This window comes from Mixophyes fleayi, chromosome 2, assembly GCF_038048845.1.
Source record: "Mixophyes fleayi isolate aMixFle1 chromosome 2, aMixFle1.hap1, whole genome shotgun sequence".
Taxonomy (NCBI): domain Eukaryota; kingdom Metazoa; phylum Chordata; class Amphibia; order Anura; family Limnodynastidae; genus Mixophyes; species Mixophyes fleayi.
In genome coordinates this window covers 55,098,394-55,113,060 of record NC_134403.1, presented here as the reverse complement: position 1 = coordinate 55,113,060, position 14,667 = coordinate 55,098,394, and the positions used below count along the sequence as shown (strand labels likewise).

General features: G+C 41.0%; 1 protein-coding gene across 1 annotated transcript in view; it reads left to right on the top strand.

Moving 5' to 3' along the window:
• The window catches only part of CCDC169 (coiled-coil domain containing 169), a 73,338-nt gene extending 68,711 nt beyond the window's left edge, over positions 1–4,627 (top strand). Inside the window, exons 8-9 of the mRNA XM_075199002.1 lie at positions 858–934; positions 4,442–4,627. Coding sequence (XP_075055103.1) covers positions 858–934; positions 4,442–4,535 — 171 coding nt within the window. The 3' untranslated portion in view covers positions 4,536–4,627. The remainder of the gene's footprint in view (positions 1–857; positions 935–4,441) is intronic.
• The last annotated feature ends 10,040 nt before the right edge of the window (positions 4,628–14,667 follow it).

Here is a 14,667-nt window from a genome sequence, read left to right as displayed (position 1 = left end):
TCCTATCTTCCAGTAAATCCTTCTATGGGGTGTTCCACAGTAGCTCCCATCTCCGTAGTAGCTGGTACATGTTCAAAGTGTTTCAGTCTCACATCCAGACCTTTATGAAAACAAATTTACATAGAACAGCAGACAACTTATTTTTGTCTTGTAAGCTGTTCTATGTAAATTTGTTTTGATAAAGTTCTGGATGTGAAAACGAAATGTTGACTATAATGTAAAGAAACTGGATTGAAAATAAAGAAAATATACTTGATTTAACTTGTGCTTATTGACACACACTGCTTGATATATCATTGTACACTAAATATATCCAGATGTGATTGTACTGGAGGTACAAAAGAACACTAACACTGGGCAAAATTTATTTTTAGCTGCAGTACCACGTCATCATTTCAGAACCAGCATTGCAGAAAGCAGAACAGGTTACAGGTCACCATAAACCTACAGTCCATTTACATATGCAAAACCACATTATTCTGTTCAAGCCTATATTAGCATTTCATGTGATTTAGTTTCATATAATTTTATATTTTTTTACTACATGTTCTGTATTATTTTTTCATCCTCATATATTTCCCTGCTTCACTACATAATACACAAGCATCAAGGCTAGAATCCTACTTCATCTTTTGATCCTGAATCATTAAAGGTATAACTCACCGGTACAATAAAATAAAGAAGAAAAATCATTATATATTTTTTTTTCCCAGTCTTTGTAGAAAGCTGGGCTTAAATTAGGACATTTAGATAAATAGTATTTCTTAATATGCTGCCACAAAAGACTTGAATTGAGCTCTGCCTGTCAGGCCTCTACGGAGCATACCCTGATCTTGTCTCTTCAATTTTAATTGCAGACCTCCGCCGCACGAGACTCTGCTAAGAAACAGACAATTTATCCAGCACATGTCACCAGGGAAAAGCAAGAGCATAAGTAAGGATATTTTTCTGTTCTCTGTTTTCCATTTAAAGAGGACCTGTCACTAGGTCCTATGATGGTATATATTTGTTTTACTGCCTAGTGTACTATGTGATAAACAAAAACAGAGTTTCCCCAGGAGCCCATTCACAGAGGAGACAGCATCTTATTCAGTACACTATACTCTCCCCCAGGGCCCTCTTAACAACATTTTGGGCCCCTGGGCAAAGCAGTGCACCGGGGCCCCTATATATACATATATATAAAAAAATAAAAAAATGTGACTATATATATGGACCCTGCAGTCCAGGGGGGCCCGTCGGAGGCAGCACAAAAAAAAGCCCTGAAAAAAAAGAAGCAGAAAATACTTACCTTGCGGTCAGCTGGCGATCCGGCTCCCTCCATGGTCTCCTCCTCCGTCGCGCTCCGCAATGAATGTTGGGCGGGCGTGATGACATCACGCCCGGCATGCACTGCGAGTGCCACACGGAGGAGGAGACCATGGAGGGAGCTGGATCGCCAGCTGACCGCAAGGTAAGTATTTTCTTCTTTTTTTTCAGGGTTTTTTTTGTGCTGCCTCCGACGGGCCCCCCTGGACTGCAGGGCCCCCGGGCACCTGCCCATTGTGCCCAATGGGAAAGACGGCCCTGCTCTCCCCCCGGCAGGTTGCTCCAGCCCCCTCAGCAGGAGAGAGGTATACAGGAATCTGACCCAGGAGCAAGCATAGTGCAGATTGAAATCTCGACTCAGAAAGCAATTTGGTCTCTCAGAGCAAAAAGCCTGTCCCTTTAATACATCAAGCTCTCCTGTTGTGCGATCTAAAGAAAGCTCACCTACATCGCACATAAACAGCGCTTCAATAATATTCTCTCCCAAGTAAACAGTGTTCTGAGGGTACCTAATTTTTTTGCTTATCAAATAGTGCACAAGGCACTATGTAGTAAAGCTCAGAAAAAAGTGGCCCCTTATGTCAGTTTTATGTCCATGCAGATGCTTCGGCACAATGTTTTGTAGGATTTTTACAGATGCAAAATCATCACCTCCAAAAACTACCTCCTTTATGAATCTTGAATGATTTGTGAGAAATTTACCTCAACTTTGCTCATCTCTCCTTTAAGCACACAAAAGTCAAACATGTAATAAAGGCCTTCAGTGTCCCTGCGCTTACTGCGTCTCTTGAGATTTTTTCACCTCTGCACAAACACCTTGAAGTGGACAGGGTGGGCCATCTAGCCATTTTGCACTGCATATGTAGTGTATTGCATATATGAGATCCTATGACTTTTGGGGAGGGGTAATAGTTACACGTGATAGCTACGGTAATAGCTGCGCATTATTATTGTTACTACGGCAATTTCAACGCTGAGTTTTGCTCGCAGCTCTGTGAGCCGCAAGCAAAAATCTGTGTTAAAATTGCATATATTGCAAATTACAATCCAACTCTTACCAACAGAATATTATAATTGACTTGTATCCTTAAATGTAATCCATAAAAGAATGGGATCACCACAATCAGGCCAATAATTTTATCTTCTGCCTGTTTCTTATCAATGTACAGGAACCATTTATCCTTATCTCGGAGGATGTGTAAATAGCTTATAAGGTTCTGCAATCACCTGCTAAACAGGGGGCACCCCAGTAACTGCACAGTCTCCACCCATTGAAGTTCATTAAAAAAGTCCTGCAATACGAAATGTTGAATTTGGAAACAAAATTAGGTGCATTACTGGGAAGCCTGTAAACCCACTTTCACATTGCCCCCTCGGCAATATCCCGGGTATATGAACCCACTATATTGCCGGGGGACAGAGCCTCCCACCCTGGCAAATTACTGTGTCAACCGGGTTCACACTGAACCCAGTCTCCATGGCTTCTCTTGTGATGTAAGGTGTTTTTGTTTTTTTTGTTTTTATGTTTTCAATACGGTTTGGTGAGACCTGGGTTGAAAACCCCAGTTCTCGCCGATCAGACTGGAGGTTACCCGGCTCGGACCCGGGAATAACCCTCTAAAAGTCCCAGGTCTAATTCCTGGGTCATCCGACCTGGGAATTAGCAGTGGACCCGTTCACACTCAGCCTCGACCCTGGTCTTTGGGGCTTGCCCCGGCAATAACACAGATTTTTGAGGCATTGTGAATGGAATATAAGAAGTGTGGAACTCGCCAGTTTGCCCAGTTTGTCCCATCATAAGAACCAAGATTTGGCTCCCTCCTAGTTACGGCCATCCTAATGTACTAAGCCATAAAATCAGGAGTATAAATAGATAGGAAAAGCTGTACTTGCACTGCAAGGCTTCTTCTCCCACACAAATTGTTGTTCTTGGTCTTTTTCTTGACATTTTTTTTAAACTATATATTAGAAGTCATTTTTCTTGTGTGTCTGTTGTAGTTTAATCTAGCATTGAAGGTAAAGCTTCTGTGCAGTGTGATAGCTCAGACATGATTGAAAGCATTAAATGGACAGGGGACTACAGAAATGAGCAATGGAGGGAGTGAAATAGAAAGAGAGGATGGTGTGGAACACATACATACTCCCTGGCAGGCCTTGTCTTCTACAATTACATCTGAGAGATTATTTAGGATACTTATGATAGGGAAAGTATTGCTTGTGTTCTCCCTCCTGATTTAACTGAAGCACACACAGTAAGATCCATTTGTTTGGCCTGTTAGCCAAGAACTGTACTCCTTGTATGTCCAGCTTTAGGATAATGATAATATTCCAATTTTAGGACACCGTTGTTCTTTACAATACAATTGAAGGGCAGTCTGTTTTAATTTAGATTTGGGGAACCTGTGGCTCTCTAACTATTGTGAGACTACATGCCCTCACATACCAATTAATGAATAATTTATTAGCTGGGAATACACATTACATTAGCAAACAGCGAATGATTCAGACCCAGCATAAATTGCAAGGAAGCCAATGTTCTAGGTCCCAACACATAGGATAAGAAGGACAATTTTTATTTCTCAGCTGCCTTTTCCTGTTGTACGTTGCTCCCGGAAATGCCATATCCGCTTTTAAAAATAAACCATGCCCTATTTATAACTGTTGCATAGAATCCATGGGTTTCAATTATTCTTAAAAGTAGACTGTAGTTTCTTTGTATGTATACATTTATTCTTGTGGCAGAAGCTGGCATCATGCTTTGCCTTCATAGAAATACCAGACTTTCAAGCCTTGACTGGTGTTTGCCAACAGTGCAGATTTTCACAGGTCAGTCTTGATTCCCAGCTTTCAAAAAATAAAATAAACATATTGTACACAAGTATAAATATTTCAGTAGGATTAGTACAAAATAAAGCAATCTACATGACTCTAGATTTAATTAATGTGCTGTGTAATGGTTCCACTCAATCTGTCTCCTGCCCCTGTTGTCTATTGCGCACACTAGTATTACAAGTTATTATGAGAGGTGGTAAATAGTACTTTTTAGAAGACACAAAATGACATATAGCATTACGTTATATTTCTGTCTATATATCATACACTTTTTAATATTTCTATTTTTCTGTTTTTCCAGGGGAATGCCTACTACTTCCACAAACCAAAAGAGAGCCGATAGAAAGAAAAATACTATTAGAAACACTGTACAAGGAAAAACTCTCAGAAAATGACTCATTAATGTAGCCAAATATAAAAGTATTACCTTCATCTAATTGTTTAACAATTATTTTTTATTAAATGAAGCAGTTCGTTTTGTGCAGTATTGTATTGTCATTATTGTATTAAATTTTCAGCTTCTGCTTGTACAGAATGCTTATGTTATATTAGCCCAGTGTTGTATATGATGAGTATACATCAGAGGATAAAAAGGTTTCCCTTCCTATATAGTCTTTTACGTACTTTAATGATCAAACATCATCCAAGTCCAAACTCAATTGAAAGCCGGATTCCAGCCAGAACTAAACTACAATCTGGCATCGGCACTTTCTGAATTAGTCATTTAAGCATGTTTGGCAATTATAGAATACTTACTTTTTTAAGTATTAAATTGCTCCTAAATAGTGTCACTTTTTTCTTATCACACACTTTGATCATATTCCTTTTTTTTTTGATAGTTTGTCACAATTATCCAGTAAATTCATTGGTGGGTCCTGACAATATTCTATTATTCATTACTCTCCAGGAAGTCTTCATTTGTGTTTTCAGTTTATGACGTTCATTCCATTAGAGTAGGCATTAGGGAAATTTTAAACGTCCTACATCTCCAACTTATAGCTACTTATTCTCATAAGGTTACAATAGAGGATTGTTCAGGAATAAGATGAAAGACCATTATGCTATCATGGCAAGGAGAAATATAAAATGTTTATGCTGTATATTCTGCTTGTTGTGGCAAAGAACAAACTGTTGTGATGTGGTATTTATAAGTTTTATGCTTTGTAAAGTATATTGTACTCTGTCATTTAACACATTTGTTGCTAAGTGGCCAATGCACATTTAATACAAATAGTTGAAATAAAAGTAGAACGTAATTTGCAAATGTGCAAATAGTAATAGATTTATTATATTTTAATTAAATAAAAGGATTTGTGTGCTGATAACAATTCTTATCTTTGTCGGTGCAGGCCACGAGTTATATCTTGGTTTAATTATAAAGAATATTTAATGGTGTGATGTTATATTACTATTAAGAGTATTGATTTATTTTAGGTAATAACACACTTTCTACTGAAAAAATATATAATCATACTCAAATTCATGTTGGAGTACTTGCACATGTTTAAAGCTGACAGAAACTATTTTAATATAGACCTTAATATATAGCTTAAGGGATATAGGAAACTGCGTTCTTCTAAAACTGAGTAAGCTAACCAAGAGCTGGGACTGTCAATCAAGTAATCACCCTACAGAAAAGAGAACAAGTACAATTTAAACGGTCCATGTTACTGGGATGGATCAGTAATTGTACCTAACAAACTCAGGCAGGTAAGTGACTTCTACTTTGCGAATTATGTTCCATTAGTTAAAAAGCAAATTCTTAATTTTTATATACGTGGAATTTGCCTTTTAGAGCTTGCAGCCCTGTACCTTTACATGGTCACAGAACTTCTTGATGAATTAAGAATGCGTCTTGTAATTGTGCCATCATCATTAATTTATATGAAATTAGTTCAAACATGCCACACGCAGGCTTCAACTAGACACCAATGGCTGATTTGAGCAATAAATATTATTCATCAGATCAGTCATTGTTGTAACAATTTTGATGGCGATATTTGTTTTAGTTGTGTGATATTCTATGACTTAAATTACCCATCTTCTAATGTGCAAACCAAAAAGGTAGAATGCTGCGTAACAGCCCATACAGTATACAGAGTGATATATCAGACTAGGGGGCTATTTAACAAGCCTTAAACAATGCAGAAACAGCTGTTTCCGCATGGTTTAGGCACAAGTTAGAGATACCCGTAATCTCTGATATCTCCTGTCTAACACAGGAGATTGAGAGATTTTGAATGGGGACTGCGATATGGTTAAATTTAAGTTTAGCTTTTCGGAGCTTGAACCCTATGGCTAACACCATCTGAAGATGGCATTACAAGCTGAAGTCAAAGCATTGTAGAAGGTAGAATAGTGATGGACAAAGCCAAAATCAAGGTATTGAAGGTAGAATTATGATGTACAGTCAAACAAATAAATAAACCTGTATACAAGCAGAGAAATCCAAATCAAAACTTTGCTCCTGCAAATGTTTGGTAGAACTGAGGGACTTTATAAAGGCTACAAACATCTGAGGTAAATCGTTCTAACTGACTTTCACTGAAGGGCTGATTGCAGAGTAAAGAAAGCTGTGCAGTAGTCCAGGTGAGATGACTAGATTGCTGTTCTTAGGAGAATGTTGATTATAGAAATTGTGAGAAAGTGTTTGTAGCTGTCATTATGAACTGTCTTTTGACAGCTGCCATCTGGAGCTAGTGTTGTGAAACCTCACAGTAACTATTTAGTGACTGCTGTCATCTGGAGCTAGTGTTGTGCCCCTACTTTAGGAGCAGACTCTGGATACAACCCTCTAGGCTTACAAGGATTCAGCCTGAAGAATTTGGTGAGCAGTGCAGGTATGTGAATATTGGTTGACATAATCCAAGAGTGGTCATTAGGACTGAAGTCCTTCCAGAGCACCAGGTACTGCAATCCTCTCCCAGATCTGCAAGTCAAGGATCAACTGAATCATATTCTTGGTGGGCCTCTGCCTCCACTATAAGAGTAGGAACCACTACCAGCTATGAAATTGGTCCTTCACTGCTTGTTTCAGAAGGGAAATGTGGAATACCAGATGTATTTGAAAGAAAGGTTGCAGCCATAGCCTGTAAGCTACTGGACATCTTCCCACTACTTGGGAATAGACCAATGTACCGAGACTACAGTTTGAACAAGGGTATCTTCAGGGCAATGTTTTGTGTGGAGAGTCACACCAGGGACTGAAATTGACACATCGGATGGTCTTGTGGGTTATCGAAGCTGCGATTGTGGGTTGCCATCCACAGCTTCTACTGCCATTGGTGTGATTTTAGGAACCAAAGATAGTTCCATCTTTCAGGTGAAGTCCAAGTCTATATAAAAATCCCCATCGCTCCAGAATTCAAGAAGGCCTAAGTGTCAACTGAACAGGCCCCTCAGGAGAGGGCAATGGATACCTGGAATTAAAGAATGAAAAGTAGAGGAAAACTGGCTCCAATACTCACCAGACTTGCCGCCTGTTCCGGTGAGCAACTTAATTTCCCGACGGGTCTGAATTCTTAATTCTGGACACACTTTTTCCAGCGACCTTGATGCTCATAATAAGAACATCTACCCACCCTAGCTGGTGAGTTCCCTCATCCATATGCAACAAAGATCTCCCAAGAATTACAAGTGTTACGGACCTCTCCAAGCTCTCGGATGGAACGGCACTGATTTTCCGTGGCTGGTGTGCTAAAGGGAGCTAGAGAGTCGATACTTTTTCTTCTAAAGCTGATGCGCCTGAATGTGGGTGTTGAGCAGAATGCACATCGTGAGTTCCTCCAAGAAGCTGAGAAGCTCCCAGCAAGTGAGCTCATCTTTAATTGGGTCCGCCAACCCTATCTGTTAGGAGACTAGTAGTGCCTCATCATTCTTTCCAGTCTCTGCAGCGAGGGTCCAGAATTTGATTGCATACAGGGCAGTGGAGAACCACATTGCTCAATACGGGTCAGTCTTCCATAAGCATTGGCAGAGTCAAAGATCAGTCTCAATGTGACAAAAAACAGTATGTTTTTGGACTGTGAGTGTAAAGAAATGCAACATACAGATTCCACATGCCATGTTGGGATCTAACTCATGATCCCAGCGCTGTGAGAAAGCAATGCTAACCACTGTGCCACCGTCATTCACATATTTTTGCATACTTTGCCTTTGCATAAGATATGCAGGGCTGCCAAGAGGAATTCAGGGCCTCGGTACAACAACTTCATGTGGCCCCCCTTATAGTTGAGAATGTAAAAAAATAGTGGGTGTGTTCATACAATTTGGGGGGTGGCTATGCTTCATTGGGCGTGGCTACCAGGTGAGAAGTACTACGCCACCCTCCTACAGAAAAAAACCCTGCATTGTTGTGTATACCATTGAACAGTCGCCAAAAACTGGGATTGGGACACTAGAATCACAACTATTTCCCTTTGCTCCAAACAGCCCCAGCAATAAATTAATAGTATTTACATTTCAGAAATATATCTACTTCCCACAACCATCACTGCCATTAAATAGTTCATAGGCACATTTTATAGAGACCTCATTCTCCCCAAACTCACCCCCACATTCAATAGCCCCCAAACCACCCCATCTTAAATTAATAGTCCCCACTATTAAATTGCCCCACCATCACCCCACAAACAAAATTGCACCCATTAATTGGCCACCACATAACTCACACTACATTGCCACAAGCCCCCTGTGCCATCACCCACACACACTACCACAAGCCCGCTGTGCCATCACACACACATTACTGTGCCCTTCATCACCATGTTGTGCCCCCTTATGATAACACTGCACCCTCCATGCTGCTTTCCCCCCTTCACCTGGCCCCCCTTCATCACACTGTGCTATACTGCTCCCCCCTCTCCTTCATCACTGTGCCATCCTGCCCCCCACTCCGTTATCACTGTGCCACCCTGCACCCCAACTCCTTCATCACTGTGCCTCTCCACCCCCCTTTTTCCTCATACTGTGCCTTTCTCCCCCCTTTTTTTCCTCACACTGAGCCTTTCTCCTCCCCTTTTTTCCTCACACTGAGCCTTTCTCCCCCCTTTTTCCTCATACTGTGCCTTTCTCCCCCCCCTTTTTCCTCATACTGTGCCTTTCTCCTCCCCTTTTTTCCTCACACTGAGCCTTTCTCCCCCCTTTTTCCTCATACTGTGCCTTTCTCCCCCCTTTTTTTCCTCACACTGAGCCTTTCTCCCCCCCTTTTTTCCTCACACTGAGCCTTTCTCCCCCCTTTTTCCTCATACTGTGCCTTTCTCCCCCCCTTTTTTCCTCACACTGAGCCTTTCTCCCCCCCTTTTTTCCTCACACTGAGCCTTTCTCCTCCCCTTTTTTCCTCACACTGAGCCTTTCTCCCCCCTTTTTCCTCATACTGTGCCTTTCTCCCCCCTTTTTTTCCTCACACTGAGCCTTTCTCCCCCCCTTTTTTTCCTCACACTGAGCCTTTCTCCCCCCTTTTTCCTCATACTGTGCCTTTCTCCCCCCTTTTTTTCCTCACACTGAGCCTTTCTCCCCCCCTTTTTTCCTCACACTGAGCCTTTCTCCCCCCTTTTTCCTCATACTGTGCCTTTCTCCTCCCCTTTTTTCCTCACACTGAGCCTTTCTCCCCCCTTTTTCCTCATACTGTGCCTTTCTCCCCCCCTTTTTTCCTCACACTGAGCCTTTCTCCCCCCCTTTTTTCCTCACACTGAGCCTTTCTCCTCCCCTTTTTTCCTCACACTGAGCCTTTCTCCCCCCTTTTTCCTCATACTGTGCCTTTCTCCCCCCTTTTTTTCCTCACACTGAGCCTTTCTCCCCCCCCCTTTTTTCCTCACACTGAGCCTTTCTCCCCCCTTTTTCCTCATACTGTGCCTTTCTCCCCCCTTTTTTTCCTCACACTGAGCCTTTCTCCCCCCCTTTTTCCTCATACTGTGCCTTTCTCCCCCCCTTTTTCCTCACACTGAGCCTTTCTCCCCCCCTTTTTCCTCCATACTGTGCCTCCCCTCCCCTTTTTCCTCACACATGGCCTGATTCATTAAGGAACTTATATTAAGAAACTTCTTATTTCAGTCTCCTGGACAAAACCATGTTACAATGCAAGGCGTGAAAATTAGTTTTCTGTTTTGCACATAAGTTAAATACTGACTGTTTTTCATGTAGCACATGGTTTTGTAAAGGAGACTTAAATAAGAAACTTCTTAATTTAAGTTCCTTAATGAATCAGGCCCACTGTGCTATACTGCTCCCCCCTCTCCTTCATCACTGTGCCATCCTGTCCCCCACTCCGTCATCACTGTGCCACCCTGCACCCCAACTCCTTCATCACTGTGCCATCCTGCCCCCCCTCTCTTTCATCACTGTGCCTCTCCCCCCCCCTTTTTCCTCATACTGTGCCTTTCTCCCCCACTTTTTCCTCATACTGTGCCTTTCTCCCCCCCTTTTTCCTCCATACTGTGCCTCCCCTCCCCTTTTTCCTCACACATGGCCTGATTCATTAAGGAACTTATATTAAGAAACTTCTTATTTCAGTCTCCTGGACAAAACCATGTTACAATGCAAGGCGTGAAAATTAGTTTTCTGTTTTGCACATAAGTTAAATACTGACTGTTTTTCATGTAGCACATGGTTTTGTAAAGGAGACTTAAATAAGAAACTTCTTAATTTAAGTTCCTTAATGAATCAGGCCCACTGTGCTTTTCTGTTTTCCTCCCTTTGCTTCCGTTCTTTTACTTACCTTTGTATTAGCTTCTTTCATCTCTTTTCTTTTTTTCTGTCTTCTCTCTTCTTGCTTCTGTCTGGGTCCTCCCTGCACCGCTCCTCTCTGAATGTCGGGCGTGACTTGATGACGTCATGTCCGACATTCAGTGTGAACGGAGCAGGTAGGAGGGAAGAGGGACGCCTGCGCAGCGTTCGCGTGAGTATATGTATTTTTCTTATTTTTTTTTTAACTACCCTGCTTCCCTGACCAACGATGGGGCGGAGCCCCCCTCCCCCAAAAAAAATGTCGAAAAGAAAAAAAAAATAGGTTTAAATAATACAAATAAAATAATAATAATAAAAAAAATGTGGGCAGTGAGTACCCCCTCCCCTCTCGGCGGCCCTGAAGATATGCAGTGTTTATATGCCAGTGGGTAAGAGCCCCAAGAGTTACAATGTTCACATGATGAGGCAGAACTTAACTTTATTCAGTAGAACTTGGCGGAGGCTATTCATATATATCACTGACAGTGGGCAGTGCATACAGGGCCATTTAACTGTGTTGGCACTGAGTTGACTGCATGTAAAGCACAATGAATGATCTCAGGATGCTTTACTGTTGGCATGACACAGGACTGATGGTAGCGCTCACCTTTCCTTCTCCGGACAAGCATTTTTCCAGATGCCCCGAACATTCTAAAAGGGGATGCATCAGAGAAAATGACTTCACCCCAGTCCTTAGCAGTTTAATCCCTGTATATTTTGCAGAATATCAGTCTTTCCCTGATGTTTTTCCTGGAGAAAAGTGGCTTCTTTGCTGGCCTCATTGACACCAGGCCATCCTCCAAAAGTCTTTGCCTCACTGTGTGTGCAGATGCACTCCCACTTGCCTGCTGCCATTCCTGAGCAAGCTCTGCACTGGTGGTGCCCCAATCCCGCAGCTGAATCAACTTTAGGAGATGGTCCTGGCATTCACTGGATGTTCTTGGTCACCCTAAATCCTTCACAACTATTGCACCTCTCTCCTTGAAGTTCTTGATGATCCGATAAATGGTTGATTTAGCTGCAATCTTGCTAGCAGCAATATCCTTGCTTTTGAAGCCCTTTTTGTGCAAAGCAATGATGACTGCTCATGTTTCCTTGCAGATAACCATGGTTAACAGAGGAAGAACAATTATTTAAAGCACCACCCTCCTTTTGAAGCTTCCAGTCTGTTATTCTAACTCAATCAGCATGACAAGAGTGATCTCCAGTCTTGTCCTCGTTAACACTTTCACCTGTGTTAACGAGAGAATAACTGACCTAATGTCAGCTGGTCCTTTTGTGGCAGGGCTGAAATGCAGTGGAAATGTGTTTTTTTAGATAAAGTTCATTGTCCTATAGATTGTAAGCTTGTGAGCAGGGTTCTCTTACCTCTCTGTCTGTATGTATTACCCAGTATTGTCTTATTAATGTAAGTGCTACGGAATTTGCTGGCGCTATATAAATTAATGTTGATGATTGTCATGGCAAAGAAGGACTTTGAAGTTAATTGCAATTCATCTGATCACTCTTCATGACATTCTGGAGTATATGCAAATTGCCATCATAAAAACTGAGGCAGCAGACTGTGAAAAATAATATTTGTGTCATTCTCAAAACGTTTGGCCATAACTGTATGTAATGATTATGTAGTATATCTAATGACTGATTGTTATTTTCTGTTGAATTCAAAGTTGTATACTATTTAGCCACTTAAGCAGAGGTGAGAGATTCTCTGAGGTGCCAACATATATCTTAGTGATAGATACATTTACTTTGAAAGCTCGGTGTTATTTTGGGAATCAATTTGACATAATTTAAATTGTAATACCTAAGGTGGGGTGTGAAGAGCCTATAAGAAGAGTTAAAAACCTTCTGCTTTAGACATTACATTGTGCATTTTCATAAGGGGGTCTATCAAGACTGAAATGTTCCATTTTTCTCCATTGTGTTCCCTCTTTCTCCATTGTGTTCCCTCACACATGCCAAGTCTTAACTAGTAAGTATTGACTCTGGTTTTATTTCCAATTTTATTCCTGAAACTTATTTGTGCAACTTATTGTATGTCTTGTTGTTAACCTTTTTGTAACTAAGCCTTGGAAATATTTTTCAGATTAAATACATATAATCTAGTGTGTTCTCCGTGATTTTTTGTGAACTTACGAAGCCCAGAGAGGCTCATGCTACATGTGTATGTAATTTAAGTGTGAAACATTAATAAGTGGTTTTGGTGAATGTAAGGACGCCATAGTAAAACCTGCATGGAGGCAGAAAAGTTGTATTTATTGCGAAGTGACGCCAGTCATGGCCAGATGTTTAGATTGCTGTATCTGAGACAAGCTGGGCGTTTGTGACACTGTATATTACCATAAAGTATATATGTGTGTAAGGTGTGAAACATTATTTCAAGGCAAAGTTATTTTTAATTAGTGATGTTGCTGCCATAGATAATACTAACCATTTACAATTTTTATATTTCGTACCTGTACTTCACAAACCAATACTAATTACATATATATGTTTGTCTGTGCATTATCCCCTGTGGTTGTCATAGCAACATTTTAGAACACTACAGCATATTTTTTTAAAAATGTGCAGGTGTCCACATTTCCCTTACCAGACCTGGCATTTGGTAGTACGTCATGCTGGCTCCTGCTGCTGCTGCGCTTTTTCTGCTTCTAAGCAGAGGGCATTTGGGACTATTAAGTCCTCATACTTGCAGGCTGTGAAATTCAGAGATGCTCAGACTATTTACACCAGACTCAGAGTGCTGGTCAGTGCCAGAGTATCAGGTCTACCTTCCTCTAGTGTGTGTCTGCAGTTCCAGCCACTCCTGACGGACTTTCTCTGTGGTCCTGGTTCTGACTCTGACCTTGGTATTGGATTCTCTCCTCAGTTTCAATTCTACACCACGTTTGCTGGTTCTTGTTGCAGACTTGTCCTAATCCAGCCATTGGTTCTGATTTAGCACTTCACCGACAGTTCATGTACTAGACCTTGACTTGCCTGACCGGAATGCTCCATATAGACTCAGTGCATCATTATTAGTTACCAGTTCATCACACAAAAAGGACAGGGCAGAGAGCCATCATGCCCTTGTGGGGGATCCATAATGAAAACTGGGGGGTCTGTTAGACTCTGCTCCTCTGTCCTGGCTGTGCCAATGTTGGCTAGTGCACGGAATCCGCCATCTTTTGCCTTGGATTGTGACACTGTGGTCCGATAGTACTAGCCCGATAACTGGATTTATTAGTGACGAGATGAAGGGGAAGCAATAGGCTTCAGTATATCCTCAGAAATAGAACAGGTGGAAAGAGTGTGATTTGTTAAACTGTATGAGACTTCCTCCATTCATATAATTTGAAAGGGGCAGTGAAAAATGGAAATAGTACAGTAATACCTTATTTAGGCTCTACTTATTGGAAGCTGATAAAGACATAGTAAAGTGGAAAATGGCAGTTTATAATATATACATTTATTTATGCAAATTAGCACAAATATGTAAATTTAGAAAAAAAATGTGTGCAGGTTTATATGAAATAATTTCGGAATGACGGACTTTAGACGTTAAACAGAATGCTAGAAAGAGATGTTACTTGAGTGGACAAGTATATTAGAAACCATCTAACATTATTAGAATATTGGCGGAAAGTTACACACTGAAATGAACAGCATGTTTCATAAATAATTAAACCAGTCGTTAACCTGAAATATTCTGTCAATATTAGGTGGTTATTTTATATGATTCCATAGAAGTGAAAAACATATATTCAATCAGTTCTGAATACATTGTTAAGAATTTATTGAGAGAAAATTGGAAATGGAAAT